Below are 17,941 nucleotides of genomic sequence, written 5' to 3' on the forward strand. Positions count from 1 at the left end.
CGAAACCTAATACTAAATATATATATTAGACTCTGCTGTTTAGTCGCCGAGAATCAGTTTCATTAAGACTTTAAACCAACAACCTCGAGCCCAGGGGGCATCGAAGTTCGTTTCGAAGATCCCTCGTTCGCTGGTCTCGACTTTCGAACGTTGGAACTTACGTGTATCGCATTGTTTACAGTTGACACAGCGTGAAACGTTCAGGGGAAGAAAAGAGTACGTTGCGACGTCGCTTCCGAGAAATCTGGACACCGAGCGGTGCTCGTGGAGAATCCCGAAGCATCGTAGACACAAAATCGCGCGACGTCCAACACAATAACTACCAGCGGGAGGAACCCAGGGCACGATCCATGCCTTGACACAATTTCCGCCGCGTACGTGTGCTGATCGTTGACCGCCTGCAACTTCTGCGGTTTATTACGGATCGAAGAAACACGGAGCTCGGTCCAGCCTGTTTCTCTTAAATCGTCACCTTTCATCGCTTATCATCTGGAACCAGCTGGTATTTATCTATAGTATCTTTGCTGAAAAATGGGATACAGCCTGATCGAAACAAGAAAGAGGAAAATGAAATCAGCTGAAAATTAGTCTCTTTCGAATACTCTGAAATTATGGAAAAATAATTTGCACCTTCGAAAACCTTCTGGTTGCCAGCGTTGGCCCCTAAATATTTTACGATCACGCTATATTCCTCCTGGCTGGTTTACCTCTAAAAGTAGCACAGCATTTGAATGACTCGAATTTAACCGCAGGTTCTACAATCGATAAGATTATCATACGCAACGAGCCCCACATTGTCCTGTCCTGGATCCATTAAAATTTTAATTTGAAAGGAAAGCTTAACGGTGTTCCGTGAAAGGATCGAAGCTCGACCGTTAAAAAGAGGAAAAGTTAAGGAGCGAAGGATCTTTCGGCATCAGGTAAAAGCAGCCCGAGAATATTCATGAAAAAACAGTGGAAGCCTTACGTACTGGAGGATCCCCTTTCTCATTCAAAGCAGCGAGAAAGAAACACACGGTAGAGCCGCGGCGCTTCACTCTTACATGCAAATACGGCGTTTTGAGTTAACTCGAGCTGAAAACTTTCAGACACGTATGCGCGAACGCCCTAATTAAAACGCCTCGGTGTGCTCGTCTAAAACGCCCGTTAGGAAGCAGCTCTTCCCTCCTCATCAAAAAATAACCGATTCACTGCTCTCTTAATTAACATTCATAATCGGTTTCCGGAATCGCGGTAGATCAAGTGGAAACAAATCTGTATTGTACCGAACAGAAGAAGAAAGAGACTAAAAGGAAGAAGGCAGAAAGACTCGGTCTCGCAAGACTTGCAAGGAGAGGCAAATTTGCTGTAACAGTGAAAGGTGAACTCATAGCTAATAGGAAACAGAGCTTCAATTTGAGGAAAAACTTGGTTAAAGCATTGATTGCAACATCCATTACGCAAATCGATCAAAGGGATCCCAAAAAATTGTAGCTAAACTACTTGAGCCGTTTTGTAACAGCATTTGACAAGAATATTCAAGCAGGAACTTGAATGAAGCAATAATCCAAAAGAGCCTTGTTTCGAAGCTGTACCCATAAAACCCTCCCAGCTCTCTTCGCTTCACTGAAGCTCGAAGAGTCCAGCCAGCGATTACACATTGCTCTCGAAGCCGCAGGCAAGGGAGAGGACGATTCCAGAGGAAGTGGTCCTCTGTTTTTCCAACACGGTGGAACGGAAGTCACGAAAAACGGCGAACCACTACGGCATCCACTACACGGGCTCGTACGCGTACAGCAACGGAGCACCGAGCGTGTACAGTAGCTACCCGACGAACGGTGGCTTCGTTCAGCATCACCTCCATGAGGACTACCGACCGATTTACTTTTACGTAGCGCAGCCCTACACTATTCCCTACACCTTCGCCAGGAGGCCGAGGCCGTCATCGCTGCTTGGGTCTGGCAAACCCTCTCGGAAGAACTGCCACGTGAAGTTCTCCAAGAAGCTTGGCAACGCAGACTTCACGCAGAAGGTGAAGCAGGGCGAGTTCTCGAGGAGTCTCAGCCAGGTGCACTTCGTGGAGAGCCAGGGACAAGGTAAGGTTGTCTGATAGAATAGTACCTAGCTCTATAGCTTATAATGTAGGGTCTGAGAAGAATTTGCAATCGTAAATTGAACCTATTTAGCGAAGGGCCTACAAGATCAAAACTGGTATTAAACTGTCTAGTGCTTCGCTCTCGAGACGCTTTCACACCCATGGCTTTTTCTACCAGACCGGATAATTGTTGCGAAAGCGGCATAGTTTCAGTGGCATAATTGAAATAGTTGCTGTCATCAAGTAGACTAGCGATGCCTGCGCCAAGACTATCCTGGGCTCTTCTATACAGAGTTAAGTATGCGAGGTCCGTTGGTTCGCTGAAAGGAGAAACCACGCCGAGAGAAAGGAGGATTCTACAAACACGAAGTGTCACCTGGATGGCTCAAGGGGAAAAGCATCTCTTATTTGGATAGCCAGAGATGGGACTGCGCCCGTGGCTTCAGTCTAACTTACTACTTTCTACTTTTCTGTCACAGTGTTCCCGAACTATCCAAAGGCTGGGTCGTCGTCGCGTGACCCAAGGATGACGTCGATGTTCCGACGGGGTACGATCTTCGCCACGTTCTTTCTGTCGCTGCTCGGAGGAGGACTCGTCTGCGCCGCCCTTGTAACGCAACACTGGGTCGAGGCGCGGCCCCTCAGGACGCCCAATCCTCAGGAGAGCGCTGGCAGGGTTCACTTCGGCCTTCTTCAGGGAAAGAAGGAACTGAACGTCGCGTATGGCTGGAGAACCTATCACATCTCTGGTAAGTTCTCTCGTTCAGAATTTATGGATTGGGTACTCAGCTGGTAACTGTGAAAGCTCGGCCACACCAGATGAGGTTTAACGTGTACTTTCTTTGCTCACCAAATTACCTCAGCATTTCCAAAGTCATCGTGACGAGGTCATCGACCTTCAAAGAGCACTGCTTCCTCGTTCAAATCTCAGATTCAAGGGGAAGCTTTGAACTTGTTCGCGCCATATGCGGGCTAGTATCTAATACACATCCACAAACAAGCTCAATGGTTGTCCCTGCCAGCGGTTCAAATTCTCTTATCTTAATCTACTGATTGAATTAAAAGCTGAAGCAGAAAACGAAGGCTGAAGATTTGTAGGTTTAGCAGAAACTCGGGACACTCGGGGGCAGAAAATCGCTCCCCTGTTACCCCCAATGAATTTTTCTCAATTTCCTGAGCATAGGCGAAGTTCCTGCGGTAACGAGGCTGTTTAGAATGCTTGCGTGTCCCGTCGTTCTGATACTGAAATCGTTACTACCGTAGAAAACTGTTATCGCGGCTGTACAATGGCGGTCAGAGCACTCGAGCAGAAACGTCCGTTTCTCGTAGCATCTTACCCTCTCGAGGCGAGCGCTAATCCGGGCCGAACATTTGAATAGCGTTCCGCGGGTGTAACGGGTCCGTCTTACGCACTTTGGTTACTGCATAATTTCCATGAAACGAGACGTCGCAAAAACAGTCTCTCTCTCGCGAATAAGGAAACCGTCACGGGGCACTGTACTAAGGAATAGCAGACGCTAGGCAGATGCGAGCTCGATAATGATCGCGGCCTTCGCGCTGGAGTAGAGAATAGTAATTGCCCTCGCGAGTTAGCTCCAGTCGTCTTGCGATCCTATCGGGGAAGAATGTTTCTGCTGGCGATCCTTGCCGTAATGTCTCCCTGGGGAGACCTCTTTGATGCTTTTGTGGACAAACGAGAATGATCTTGGCTTTCTCAATTCGCTGTGTTACTAATTTCATGGAGTAGTTTCTTCAAATGCTTGCGGGCTTATTCACCATGATGTTGAAGCAGATTGCAGAGATTACGGAACTCTTAAAAACTGCTTTGAATAAGAATTACTTGGTACAAAAGCTATATAGTTGGAGTTGAGTCGGAAAGATACGAAGGTGCTTCGAGACAAATATGGGATATCGTGTATCTTGCTCAAAGTAAGCAGAGAACTTTATGGTTCAGAATTTCTAATTTAACTTTCAATATGATCCTTCTTATTTTGAGCAATATATTCCTATTTCAGCTTGTGAAGTAATAAGAAGCGTAGCTAGAGATCCTAAACTTGAGGAATTTTTTAAGTAAACCAAACTTGCTGATGCCAGTGCCAGCCAGCTGCTTTATTGAAATTTTTTTATCAAGAATATGTGAGAAGAACAGCACCAAGTTTGAAACTTCCTACTGAATTTTGAGGAAATTTAAATTTTGTTCTCTCTTCTGCAACCACGATACATTCGAAACGGTTGGAAAATATTTTTCATGGATCTCGTGCAATTTTTTAAACTTCGCAAGGAAGGGTTAACGAAAAAGGAAACTACTTTAGAGTTGGAAGCTTTCACCACCGTTGCCAATTGAAAAGATAAACATTTCTTGGAATTATTATCGACTTCCTATGTAGGGTTGGTTTGTACCGGAAAGTCTGAGCGAAATGTTCCTTCCACTTCGAAATTTCGATTCTTTTTCCGCGGAAGTTTCGCGCGTTCGATATATTCAATTTACGGAACCAATTTTCCGGACTGACATTTCCTTCTTCTCCTAAGATATCTGCTTCTTCTGCCAACTGTTCCGTATTAGATTTTCAATCCAGCAAGACGATTCCTTGTCAGCTACTTTCAGTCAATCCTCAAATTCAAATATCTAATATTATATTCTCGGTGTATCTAAGTCTACGACGGAAGAAATAGATGAAAATTAAAACGGTTAATCGAGGAAACGACGAGGTCGCCTTTACTTAGAAACCTTAACACGACTTTAAAATGTTGTTCACCAGCAGTCGGGGGTTAGTCCACTATCCACTCCATTTCAATTTTGAAAATCTTAAAAGTCTCGAAATTCTTCAAATCTGAGAATTGTATGAAACTTTGAAAATGTTGAAATTTCTGAAGCATTGAAACTGGGCAGGTTGACCTACTGGCGCTAAACAGCCGAGTTAAGATTCTTATTGCATTTGATTTGCATCGTGCACGCGAGCACGAAGAATCCCCGTTAGATTCCGTACTGCTCGCGCTGGTAAGGTCCAAGAGCATATCGCGGATCGAGCCTCGCGATAAGAACAATGGGGATCGTTGGCACGCGTCGCGAAGAACATTTCTCTTTCATCGAGACGGAGGATAGTTCCGAGGGCACGATCGAACACGTACGAGAACGATCGCGTGCGCTACACGAAGAGTCTTGGAACGTGAGGTCAATAACAGGCTGCAGCCCAGCGCCCGGCCTATTGGTATGCGTGTCGCAATCGAATCGGCGTAATCGCTTATTAATCCCCTCTGTTGACATCGTTTACTGTTAATCGAGGATGAAAAGTGGTAGTCGCGCAGGGACACTAAATTTTCTTACGTGCTGATATTTTGGAGGCAAAGTAGGGTGGGCTCGAATACTAGAATCGAATCGATATGTTGAAGAATAGTTTACAATAAAACTTGTCATCGATAAATTGAGGTGGTATTAATGAAAAGAGGCAACAGATCGGTGGTAACGGAGCAGAAACATGATACACGAGTTTCCTTCGCCGTGTCAGCTTTCCAGGCAAATAAGATTTGAAATGTTCGCCGTGGTCAGCATCGGTGGCAGCCTCGATGATACAGGAGTAGCCGCGCACACGTGAAAGTCGACCACGAGGCACGGTCGAGGATTTTTGCCCTGGCAGAAACCAGTTTCTGACTTCTATTGTTATAACCAGCCACTCGCAGACGGAATCTCTCCGTCTCGGCCCACCTTTCTTTATTCGGGTCCGCGTACTTACGCGCCAGTGCGTGGGTGTCGCGCGACAAGTCAAACTTCTCGCTTACGAAGCCTTTCGACGAAATTGGGAACATTCTCGACTCTTCTTCATATGGAAAAGAATCACCTGCAAATTCGAGCCCTGAGGAAAAGTTTTCTTCACATTTTTCTACAATCATTTATACGAATGGAGTCAAACTGCACAATAGTTTTTTAACCAGTGCAGAAGAGTAAAGAGCACTTGGACTTACATATGTGAAAACGGTAAATCAACTATAATTAACGACGTTACGAAGAGAGTTATTTGAAGCGAGAGCTTTTCTATGTTCTGAAACGAGGAGCAGACATTTCACATAGAGCACGATACTCGTGGCCGATCCCAAGGAAAAGCAGCTCTTGAGAAATTCCATGAATGTCCTTTCGTGGACGTGAGCCGTTAAACTCGGCAATTCGCCGAGAACCTCGCCCCGAGCTAATTAAACAGTCCGTCGTTATTTGCGATGCAATATAACTTGAACTGGCGAAAGAAGGAGTATTTGCCGCATGCTTAATTATTCATCGTGCGCCACGATCATTTCGATTTGCACGCCAATCTACCGGCGATACGGCTGTGCCTGGAAAAACTCCAGGTTCAAAGGGAAGCGAAATTTTCGCACGAGCACTGAGCAACTTTTCCGTAAACGTACGATCGTGATCTAAATTAGCAATAATATTAACAAAGTATCTTTTGACGGTAACGAAAACGTAGATCCTCTGTGCAAACACGGTTGCGAGACTTCAAACAGTTCCGCGTAAACAGAAATGCTTTCATCTCGTTGCCTGTATTTCACTGAATACCTTTCGTAATAGAATATTTCCCAAGTTCAATCGTCTCTCAGGAACTGAATAAATTTTTTTCGCGAACTATTTTAGTGCGAGATTGAAGGCAGAAGCCTCCCCTTTCGAACGAGACCTTAACGAGTGATCTACGATTTTTTTTCACTGAATTATCGCACTCTGAATGAAAAGTGAGCCATCAGCCTCGAAATCAGCAGTGGTCCAGAGGTCGACAAAATTGCCGATTTTTGAGCTGCTGTAACTATGCGAAAAAAAATCGTACGGTAGTGAGCCTGGTCTCATTTTGAAGGCTAAAGCCTCTATTTTAACATCCCTGAATTGAATTTCCTCCAAAAAATTTTCTTATTCGGCTGCATGTCGAGAAAAAGAAGGTGGTTTTCCTCCAAATATTTCCCAAATTCAGTCTACTCTCTGGACCTAGATAAATTTTTTTTAGGACTTGCTTTGCAGTAGATATCAAATTTGAAGCCTCCCCTTTCCAACGAGATCTTAAAAATTGATCTACGATTTTTTTTCGTCGAGTTATGGCTGTTTGAGTAAAAAGTGGGACTCAGGTATCAGAATAGCGCAGTGATCCATAGGTCGAAAAAATGGTCGATCTTTGAGCTGCTGCCATTTTGCGAAAAAAAATCGTACAGCAGTGAGCCTGGTCTCATTTTAAAGGGCGAAGCCTCTACTTTGTCATTCCTGAATTGAATTTTCTCGGAAAAATTTCTTTAGTCAACTGCCGTCTGAGAGGGGGAAGGTAGTTTTTTTCCAAAATAGTTTTCGAATTCAATGAACTCCCTGGAGCGAAATAAATTTTTTTTGCGACTTATTCTGCAGTAAATTTCATGCTCGATACCTTCCCTTTCGAACGAGACCTGGCTGAGTGCTCTACGATCTTTTTTCGCTGAGTTACGGTGCTTTGAATGAAAAGTGAGCCGCTGTCTTCGATATCATGCAGTGGTCCAAAGAGTTTAAAAGTTGTCAATCTTTGAACTGCTGTAACTACGTGAAAAAAAATTGCAGAGATGTGAGCCTGGTCTCATTTTAAAGGGTAAAGTCTCTACTTTTTCACTCCTGTATTGAATTTTCTCAGAAAAATTTCCATATTCAGCTGCAAGCTCAGAAAGAGAAGATGGTTTTTCTCCCTGAAAATTTGTCTAGGATTTGTAAAATCTAGAAGGCACAATAAGCATACAAAAATGTCACATGTGGCTTGTGAACTACAGTTCGGTTATCGTTGCCATATAATTTTCATATATTTCATTATTTATGAGTCATATATTTAATCCTATAATTACTGTATTTGAAGTAATTCAGCGTTCAGTTATAACGCTGTCAGAAGCTTATCCATGAAGCCTCTGTCCTGCTCTTTCCAATTATGATACTTTAAAGTTAGATTAACCGGTTGAAATTAATGGTGTATCCAGCAGAGAATGCTCCTGCCTCCGTTTTTATGACTTGCTGGAACATATTCTTGACGATAAACTTGAATGGTAGAGTGTTATTACGGGTAATAGAAATACAGCAGGACTGTTAACAGGTTCTTGGCGACTGCTAGCATTAAAGCGACAATTGTGAAAAATAATTTTATGCGGCTTGTTACAGTTCCCCAAATGATCAGGCAGGATCCGACGGTGATGTCCTGGGGACTTTGGATCGGCACGTTGACGACGACCTCGGCGGCCCTCGTCACCGCTGGACTCGCTGCGCTCCTAGCTGTTCTGAATACAGCGACCTCGCCTCGCTCTAAAGTCCTCTCCGATCCTGGAGTGTACTTCATTAACATCTTAACGTGTACGCTAATTCTTGAGTTCCACTTGGAAGATATTACAAAATTCCTTCCTGTAAAATCTTAAGTAGACTGAGGTTCTTGAAAATTGTACAGATCTTCAGAATCTTGCCATGTAGCTCTTGAAACTCTTATGATTTATACAAGCTTGAAACGTGTACGTCAATTCTCAAGGCTCATTCATAAAATATCATAACATTCCTCCAAACTAAAAATGAGATACAAACAACGCACAGATTGTTAGGTTTCATTGTATCTGTTCCAGTGCTGATGTGTTTGGCGAGCACGAGCACTTGGCTGGCGCAATATTACACGAAGCTGTACTTCAACGTGCTGCCAAAGGAGGACATCGATAATATGTGGACCAGCGAGGGTTCGGCTGAGCTCGGTTATTCGTTTTGGTAAGAGGTCCTCTTATTCTTTCTGCCCGATGGCAACGGTGCATCGCGTGGTACGGAGATATACACAAGTCGAATGAACTGCATCGATGATTCCATGCTTCATGGCTGGCAAGCTCTAAAGCCCACTATTCTTCACGGTAGATGTTGCTTGAGGTTCTATCAAGAATTGATGCTTTTCAATGCGATGGGAAATTGCGAATATGAAGGAGAGTATCCTTCAACTGTAGTTGATTGTATATCTCTGGATTTTATCTCAACAATCGATTTTTATTGATGATAGGTATCCAGATCATCAATTTATTTAGTCTTCACAAGTGCAATTTTATTCAAAGTGTATCAATATCTTAAAGATTCAATGCAATCAATTAGCCATGTTTTGAAATAGCAGTATGGGTTGGTTTTTATCTTATTCTACCAAGTTGAAGGTCATCCTCTTTCTCTTTTGAAGGGTATAAGACAATTCCCACTCTCTTCTAATGAACTATTACTATACAATGTTCTGGTAGCTTTACTGCAAAAGAAATTTCAATGACTGTGACGTATGACTATTACTTAAATAAAGCGAATGTTTGAAATTGCTTCCAAGTTCGTTCGTTTCTCGTTTCAGGCTGGTTGTCTGTGCCGGCGTGGTGCATTTGATCAGCATAGCCTTGGTCGGCTGGGGATCAGGGCGAGACAAGATTGAACGTCTGGAAACCGTCCCTGCGCTGGAGGAGAAGACAGCCGCTGCGATAATGCTGTACTGAAGCTTGCGATTCTTGAGACGCAGACTCAAAGAGAGGTCCATTACAGAAATTAAAAAGGCGTTCATATCCTGAGCGCGAGTCAAGTCAACTGGAGTCAATTAAGCAGAAAGCGAACTGCAACGTGCTCCTGTTGGTCGAGACGTGTTTCGTACAGTTCCTAGGTGTCTGCTGGCATATTTAACGCGCAGCTTTCTTGGAGCAACGCTAAGGGAATTAGTATTGAAACGCGAACAAACGTTTGTTGAAATTCTTTCTTAAGAGATGGACGCGAAATTTATCAGGGTCTATGTGGTTCTGTGAAGTCGACTGTGAACAGCAGGGAGATCGCGATAAAGTAACTTATTTTTTATAATACAGTTCCAATGTATTTGGAGAATGTAATTACTGTGATTTTTGTCTGGAGATTAGAAATGGGGTCATGTAAACGTTTGCTATGTGAATGTGCAGTATGCACTGCTGAGCTGCATTATAATTTCAAATAATAAATTTGATAAATATTTCATCAAGGGCATATACACGGATCGACGACACGCTTGCATCTCGTTTTAGCGCAATAATGTTGCATTTAATTACGTCGTCACTGATTTTCGTTAATCCACTTAACTATCTAATCACTATTATTAGTGTTTTACCGTTCGTGCGACTTGAATACTCATCTACATATACGTTTGTTTATCTTCGAAACGATTCCTTTTTATTTAGGACTTTGAACAATTTTACACGATACGATTAATGAAAATTGGAAGTCTGGAGGAAGATAATGTTATGTACGTCTTGCCTTTCACGTAAGAGCTTAGAAATCGTTCGCTAGTGTATTAAGCTTTATAGGATGTAAATAGAAATGGAGTTTGATACTCTGTAGTGATTTATTTATTTACGTATAGTACCTTAATTATTAACTATATCATAAATATAATAAAACAATTAAAAAGATAATACGGATAAGATGCATAGATCTTCACTTATACCATTAATAAAGAGGTCTTGATGCTCGTGTCTCAAAACTGATGACGTGTTTGTATCATACAAAGCTAAAATCGTTGCCATGAACGTGTGCGGAAGAATACGATCTTTCAGTGTCACACATTTCTTTCTTTCCTGTTTACTTTTTCAAGGGAAGGGTATCACACACCATATTCCGGTTCATATGTATATATATATATAAAAAAATTAGTGTAAGACTTAAGATACAAGAGAACTTTATTGATGTGTTGAGACTTGCTTTTTCAATCTCTGCCATTAGGTTATTTAGCCAATCTGATTCTTCAACATTCATATACACTCACCGTCCCTTCTGTTCTGTACATTGATTCACATTTCGTATGATTGTATGATGTATGTCAACATGTATACTGTTCGACTTCCTTTTTACAAGTCTGATACATATCAAAACGCAGCGAGGTTAATTTAGAAAATTGATGGCGCACGATTTAGAAAACCCATAGAAACTTAATCTCATCGTCATCTATTAATATATTATGTTTCCCTTTTTGTCGTTTGTGTTTTCACGGTCGCGTGTGAATTGGCTATGATCAATCCATGTTTGTGCTGTTTTTTTATTCTTTATTGTTACCAATATATGGGAGAGAAACGAAGCGGTGCACAAAACAGTAGAGTTGGGCCCGTTGGTAATTTTAGGCAAAAGTCTAACTGTGTATTATGCACTGTTCTCGAAGGATAATAAATGTTGCTTCTATAGATAGCTTTTGTGTCTTATGTTAACGCCGGCTAACCTGCGACCAACCATCATCCTCGGGTGGTCGCCTTCTTTCTTCCTGTTTAAGTTCATCTCGCCTGGTCAATTAAAACGTGTTCTTTAGTACATTATGCATTGACATCGAAAAAAATACATAGGATAAATGTCCCTATTTAGAGCGTGGCCTCAGAATTCGAAAGAAACACACAAGGGACATTTACCCTATATGAGTCATTGAATAGCTTAGCTTACTTTTCATCGCGTCTTGGCAAATCGCGAGGAGAATTTTGTATCGATTCAGTCTTGTCGCGCCAATTACTGCCTGTGTTGCGCATCGTGTCATCACGACGGTCACGACGATCGAGCATTCTGGTACCGCGAGTGCGAGGCCCATCCGATATTGGATCACGAGGAATATCGCGTACCTGCGAAAGTAAATTCATTGTAGGTTCATTTTCACTTTGAAACACTCGAAAAACAGGACTGTGATACTCACCGAACGTCCGTCCATTCCGCGTTCTCTGTCTACTCTTTCCCTATTATCCCTATTATCCCTATTATCCCTATTATCTCTATTGTCCCTATTATCTCTATCCCTTTCCCTATCCCTATCCCTGTCCCTGTCCCTGTCCCTGTCTCTCTCCTTAACATCATCTTTATCGTAATCGTTCTTTCGCCATCCCTCGATAGTGTCCTTCTTCGGCTTTTCTGCTTCGTCTTTCCGCCATTTGTCGCGCCTCTTCCAGTGGCTGGATTCGTCTTTAACGCCATCGTCTCTTCCTTCAAGAGGACGACGCCAGGACATTTCTACTATAATTACAGAAAATGGTTACGGTACCTCTGTAATTCAATTGAAGTAACAATAGCGTATTGAGTAATCAAAGTTACGTACCTGGTTTGTCTTGTGCACGATGACGTTCTGTACCACCACGTCTCCATGTATCTGACATTTCCTTGTTCCTTTGTCTCTCTTCCTCTAGCTTCCGCTCAATCTCAGCTTCCCTAGCTCGGGTAATCTCCGCTTGCCTCTCAATTTTGGCTAGACGTTCAGCTTCCCTCGCTTCCTCTTCGGCTCGTTTTAGTTTCTCCTCTTCTTCTTTCTTGGCTCTCTCCTCCTCCAAACGTCGCTTCTCCTCTTCTTGCTTGATACGCAATTCCTCTTGACGTCTTCTTTCAATGGCTTCAGCACGTTCCTTCTCCCATTTAGCTTTGCGTTCAGCCTTCCGCTCTATCTTACGCTTCAGTAATCTACTAGCTATCTCCTCGTGCAAGACCTTCTCGTACTCTTTCAATTTCTCTAGGTAAATACTCTTCCGTTCAGCTAAAATCTTTGCTAAGAAAATATCATGATCCTCTTTCATTCTCGCCATGCGTTCACGAGTTGCGACAGCCTGCTGTCTTTCCTCAATAGCCGCAGCGATCCTCTCCGCTTCCTGTTGCTCCCAACGCTGCTTCGCTAACTCCATTTTCTCCTCGACTGCTTTCTCCAATAGCGGTATCTCTTCCAAACGTTTGGCACGCTCCAAGTAATCGATCTTTTTCTCCTGAGATTTCAACTTCTGTTGCATCTCCCTACGCTCTTTCTGCAACTCTTCAGCTTCGCGGGCTGCAATTTGTTCTGCGTCTAACTTCTTTATTTCATCCTCGTCTAACTTCTTCAGTACCTTTTGTCCGTGACTAGTCTGAGAAATTTGTTGCATCTTTTCTTTCAGATGGCGATCCTTGATCTGTTGAATCTCGCTTTGCTGTCGTTTCCTTTCACGTTCTTCTCGTTCTTGTTCCAGTCTCTTCTGTTCAGCAAGCATCTGTTGTCTTTGCAGCTCCTCCTGTCTCCTCATTTCTTCCTCCTCACGAACGGTGTTAATGTGCTCGATGTATTCTTTTCTTTCTTCTATGATCTTATGTCTTCCCAATATTCTTTGATGCTCTTTCAGTTTAGTCTCATGATAGTGAGCTACCATGGCGGTGCGTAATTTCTCTCGTTCCATTTTTTTCTTATTAGGATTAATTATAGTAATTGCTCTATGTAACACAGTAGCCATATTTACAAGCTGACAACGAATTTGTTCGGAAGGCATTGCCTGAAGTACTGGACCATCGGGATGATCCTCTCTCTGTGCCTCTGAAAGGTCCACTCCAAAGTGTACACATTTTTTCCCATGATTGATTCTTATTTGCATGTCGTTGTATCTCACACAATCGACTAACAGACGCTCCAGATGGAAATCTGTTGTAAATTTAGCTAATTCGAGAAGCCTAGAAAACTGTATGGTCTGGTAAACTTGGGATATTTGGTGAACTAGACGTACAAGCGTTACATCTTGCAAGGCTGGAACATATTGAGCCAGAGGACTATTTTCGTCCGTCTGCAACATTTGAATAACAGAATCTACCCTGCTACACAATTCCAGTGGATGAAATTCTACTTCCAACCACGAATATAATTCTTGCAGTTGCGAGGATGCTAGATTAACAATATTCAAACGAACTATATCTTTAAGCAGAGAGACTCTTGTCGGCGGTTGAGTCAAACCTAAAAGCGTGGCTAGCTTCTGAGCTTTCTCTAATGGACTCTTGTCCGTTTCAATGAAGCGATCAAATTCAGGATGAGCAGAAGGCAGTGGGATAGACAATGTGGCTAACAAAACACGATTAGCCATTCTTTGTTGCTCCTCCAAGGACATGTTCTTTTTCATTTCACGGGATAATTGCAGTAATTTAAACAATGCAGCGGCATGGAAAAGATAGTTTCCTGCTTTCCAGAAAACCATGGCCAGTTTCTGATAATAATTGGCCATCGTTTTTGGTACTGGAAGCTTTTTTGACAGATTCATCATACCGTGCACATCTTCTGAGGATTTGAAAGCCTCCTGCCATAGTTCCATTTGAATCGCTGAATCAAGTTGATTCAAACGAGTTTCCAAGTTCAATTGCTGTGTCTCAGCCCTATTCATGGAAACATTAGAAACAAGTGGTGGTAATTTACAAATTTCTTCCAAATGTTTCCTCAACTTCTCGCACAATTTACGAAACTCAGTCTTACGATTGTATTCAAGACAAAATTGGAAGGCCATACGTGCAATATCATGATACAATGTTTCTACATGCGCATTTGTTCGCAGTAATTCTAAACATTGGCAATACGATTCCCACAGAAACTTGACCCACGGAGTTAGGATAGTGCGGTCACTTCTGTCTTGCGCATCTTCTCCACTGACAGCAGACAGCAAAATACTCTCAGGTGTGGCCAAGTTATCGAGATCATCTATGTCGATAACAGCTTGCTGACTCTGCTTCCGAGCTTGATTCGTTTTTTCTTCTGCCATGCGTAAGTATCCACGTATGACGTTTTCTAAACTTCCAACATTTACGGATTGGAACATGTTCCGATACTGAAACAGACCCTCCTTTGCTATATGCGATTTCTTCAGTTCCACGCAAAGGTCCAAGTATTTGAACATAATAGGTTCCAAAACGGACTCTGACCAATTGTACGTCCATTTTTTATTCCGGAAGACTTCTTGTAAAGTATCTAATGCTCGAGCTGGTTTTCCTACCTCTATGAATTCTGTTCAAAGAAAGCAAACAAACATATTGACAAGCTTCCATATAAATAACTTTGTTACCTATACTAATTCATCCGAATTTAATTAAATGCACTTAATATCACAATGCACGATTCCTTAAAAGAAGCTACCCAAAGTTTATATAACAAAGTAACTAAAACAGACATCAGCCAAAGTCATTTCAATGATAGTGCTCCAAAAAGATTTAAGAAGGATAGTCACAAATATTTTACGCAAAAGCAATTTAATTGGCATGTATAGAAAAAACACATATGCCAAAAATTGATTTAATAGAAAGGAACGAAATTCTCATCCTCCTAATGTCAAACGCATGAAGGACATACGATATACTCCGTTTGCAACGACCAGGTAGTAGTACCGTGGCCTTTTTTTGGTGAAAGTAATTCGCATAATGAAATCGCAGGTACATATGGTTGCGTAAAATTAATATTTCGGAAAAAAAAATAAGACAGACGTGACTATAGGCAATTCGAGTTTGTACGACAAGTAGAAATATCGTTCGCGACGATGAACCAGTGCCATGAGGACCCACGGTCGAGCAATACGGCGTGGGCAGCTGTAAATTCATCCTGGGTCGAGGAGAACGATATTTTCGGACGTGGGTTAAATACTCATCGGCCATGTCACATCGTCCAGTTACAAAGGTGGTATACGTACCGTTCGCTCTTTTCAGAGCGTTTTCTGGTCTCTGTCCGTATCGCGCCATTTTCTCGCACGAATACAGTTAATTTCACACCATACACGCTATTGGGAGATTCGGTAAATCTACGTGAAAAAGCGTGAGATCTATTTTTTTACGATACGACGTTTGTCACGACGGACCTCGACCGCGTGTACCGGATGAAAGGCGGCCACTATGGAAAAATGGCTTCCCGTAATAGGCAAGTCAAATCAGGTAACCCGGTTTCGTGACTGTCTCGAAATTAAATGATTAATACTGTTAGATTTTTGAAAAAAAAATATAATTCAGTTTATCGTTGTTTATTTTCTTGCGATAAAGTCATATCGCAAGATTATTTTAGTTGTTTTGTAGTGCTCGAATGAGAAGAGCAAGTGGACTCGACACTAGATGGAATAAAGGACCGTTTTCAATGTTACTATTTTCACTAGACCTATCGTTTTACAGATTTCAAGTCACATGGTTTGAACAACCGATTTTGCGGAAAACCGCCGTTTTTTACACTCTGTTATTTTTCGTCTAGAAGTGTTTCTGTTATTTTCGATTTTCGTTTTTTAGCATCCCTTTTTTGAGGTAAAGTAATTACTCAGTCTTACGTTAATTATTAACATGTCGATTATGAATGAAATTGTTTTTGCTAAGAAAGTTGTAGCATGTAAATATAAATAGTTTTTTTATTGAGTTTTTGTTATTTGCGGTTGTAGAAGCATTTTAATTAAACGAATATATGTACAAAAATATACAATAGATTATAATAGAAACAAGTTCTCTGCAACGGCTAGATTGATCAAAAAATTTTCCACGGCCGGCGGTAAATTTTTTTCTTTTAACGTTTGTGCAGAAACCATTTTTCTTCCATCAGGACCTTGAACTATTGCCAAGGATGTCAGTTGATTCAACAAATCTTGGGTTTTATCGTTTATTTCGGATATTATTTGTGCCTCTGTGTAAGTTTGATTTTCACACAAATTTACCATGAATAGTGCTATCTCTTTGTGTGTTTTGGTCATTGTAAGACTTTCTAGAAATAGAGGGATAATATTTACATTTAGAATTATGTACTTTTTAAAATACTTTTTGTTTTACCTTTTGCGTGAGAAGCAACAGTAATTTCTCTGGCTGGGATGTTCACAAGCAGATCAAATAGATCTGTTCTTGATGAGATAGAACTGTTTCTGCAGCCAGCAACATAGTGAGAATGCTTCTGTAAAAGAATTACTACCGTGAACCCTATTATAAATTTAGTAATTATATTATTTATGTTACTCAAGATACCTTTAATTCTGTTAGTTCATCATCAGTTAGATCTATCCAAGGAAATAAATTATCAGTTACTTTACGATGTTTCATCAGTGCAGGAAATATTCCAATCCATTTTAAAAGTTGTTCTAAACTGTGATGATACACTATTATCCTTTTCTTCAGAAGAAGAGCTGTATATATTAGAATTGTCTCTAATTCAAAAGCTTTAATCAGTTCTTTAATGTTAGTGTTCAATGTAAAACGATGACTGTTAAAGTCATCAGACACGAAAGTTCCATTTTCTTGGGTAGAACATGATCCTTTTGTGAATACAGAAAGGTACAGCTGCAGAACTTCTGTTGGCTTTCCAGTTTTGCTATACATTTTGCTGAGTACCCTGGAAAGTACTTCATACTTTTTGGGATTAAAGTCTTTTGCAAATAAAACCAATGCAAATTGTTTTACCTATTCATATATCTTGAATCAGTATAGTTATTTAGTTGCTATATGATATATAGGAATTATAACTTACTTTTGGCAACTTATCACAATCAAATACATCACTACAATGTATGTAAAACCAATCATTCTTGTGTCTTGAAAACACAAACACCTGTTGGGAATTGTGCTCCAATTCCAAATTACATTTTCTAGCTACGACTGTTTTTTGTGATTCTGAAATTATGGGGTAGGACCAGGTCCACAGTATATCGCCATTAGAATCTTTTTCTGAAAGTTTCGATAGAAACAATACATATTTAATATGTATTTTTTTTTATTAAATATTATTATTTTGGCAAGTGTTACCAATTATGCTACAGGAAAGTAGATCTGTCAGTGGAGCCATTTCAGTTGTATTACTAATCAACAAAACTATAACAGTATGCTATAGAAATTGAAAAATTGTTTAACAATTTAATATAATTGATCATGCTATATATAGAAAAATTGGTTGTCAAATTGACATTTTTGAGGTTACGTTTGTTGTGACTAAAGGGAGTATCGCATGTCGATTCGTGTACGTTTCTTTGAGAATCAGCCTGAAAGTCCCAATTATTCAATTCAAAATTTCCCGCCATGGAAGTCACAAGATTGACATGTGCTGCCCCCTACAGGCAGTGATAAGCTTCGGCTGTGTTTGAAACGAGACGCTTTGTGCCTGTGTCTGGTACGTTTTAACTATTTTCTATAAG

General features: G+C 41.2%; 3 protein-coding genes across 4 annotated transcripts; 1 reads left to right on the forward strand and 2 right to left on the reverse strand.

The window, feature by feature from the left end:
- Nucleotides 1–1,899: 1,899 nt before the first annotated feature.
- On the forward strand, nt 1,900–10,055 carry LOC143188431 (uncharacterized). The gene is made up of 5 exons (XM_076392677.1): nt 1,900–2,075; nt 2,554–2,823; nt 8,214–8,402; nt 8,663–8,798; nt 9,406–10,055. Exons 2-5 carry the CDS (start codon nt 2,601–2,603, stop codon nt 9,542–9,544), a joined length of 687 nt encoding a protein of 228 aa, XP_076248792.1. The 5' UTR covers nt 1,900–2,075; nt 2,554–2,600; the 3' UTR covers nt 9,545–10,055.
- Nucleotides 10,056–11,198: 1,143 nt separating this feature from the next.
- Eif3a (eukaryotic translation initiation factor 3 subunit A) lies at nt 11,199–15,670 on the reverse strand. Of its 2 annotated transcripts, none has more exons than XM_076392674.1 (5): nt 15,485–15,670; nt 12,133–14,808; nt 11,737–12,047; nt 11,493–11,665; nt 11,199–11,338 (listed from the first exon to the last, which is right to left on the reverse strand). In XM_076392674.1, exons 1-5 carry the CDS (start codon nt 15,531–15,533, stop codon nt 11,263–11,265), a joined length of 3,285 nt encoding a protein of 1,094 aa, XP_076248789.1. In that variant the 5' UTR covers nt 15,534–15,670; the 3' UTR covers nt 11,199–11,262. The 2 variants fall into 2 exon arrangements, with proteins under 2 accessions (XP_076248789.1, XP_076248788.1); XM_076392673.1 differs by having other exon boundaries at nt 11,737–12,050.
- A 503-nt stretch (nt 15,671–16,173) lies between these two features.
- LOC143186552 (DENN domain-containing protein 10) lies at nt 16,174–17,712 on the reverse strand. The gene is made up of 5 exons (XM_076390241.1): nt 17,556–17,712; nt 17,281–17,477; nt 16,782–17,213; nt 16,593–16,710; nt 16,174–16,527 (listed from the first exon to the last, which is right to left on the reverse strand). The coding sequence occupies exons 1-5, from the start codon at nt 17,593–17,595 to the stop codon at nt 16,256–16,258; spliced, it is 1,059 nt and encodes a 352-aa protein (XP_076246356.1). The 5' UTR covers nt 17,596–17,712; the 3' UTR covers nt 16,174–16,255.
- Nucleotides 17,713–17,941: the final 229 nt, after the last annotated feature.

Source organism: Calliopsis andreniformis, chromosome 2, assembly GCF_051401765.1.
Source record: "Calliopsis andreniformis isolate RMS-2024a chromosome 2, iyCalAndr_principal, whole genome shotgun sequence".
NCBI classification, from domain to species: domain Eukaryota; kingdom Metazoa; phylum Arthropoda; class Insecta; order Hymenoptera; family Andrenidae; genus Calliopsis; species Calliopsis andreniformis.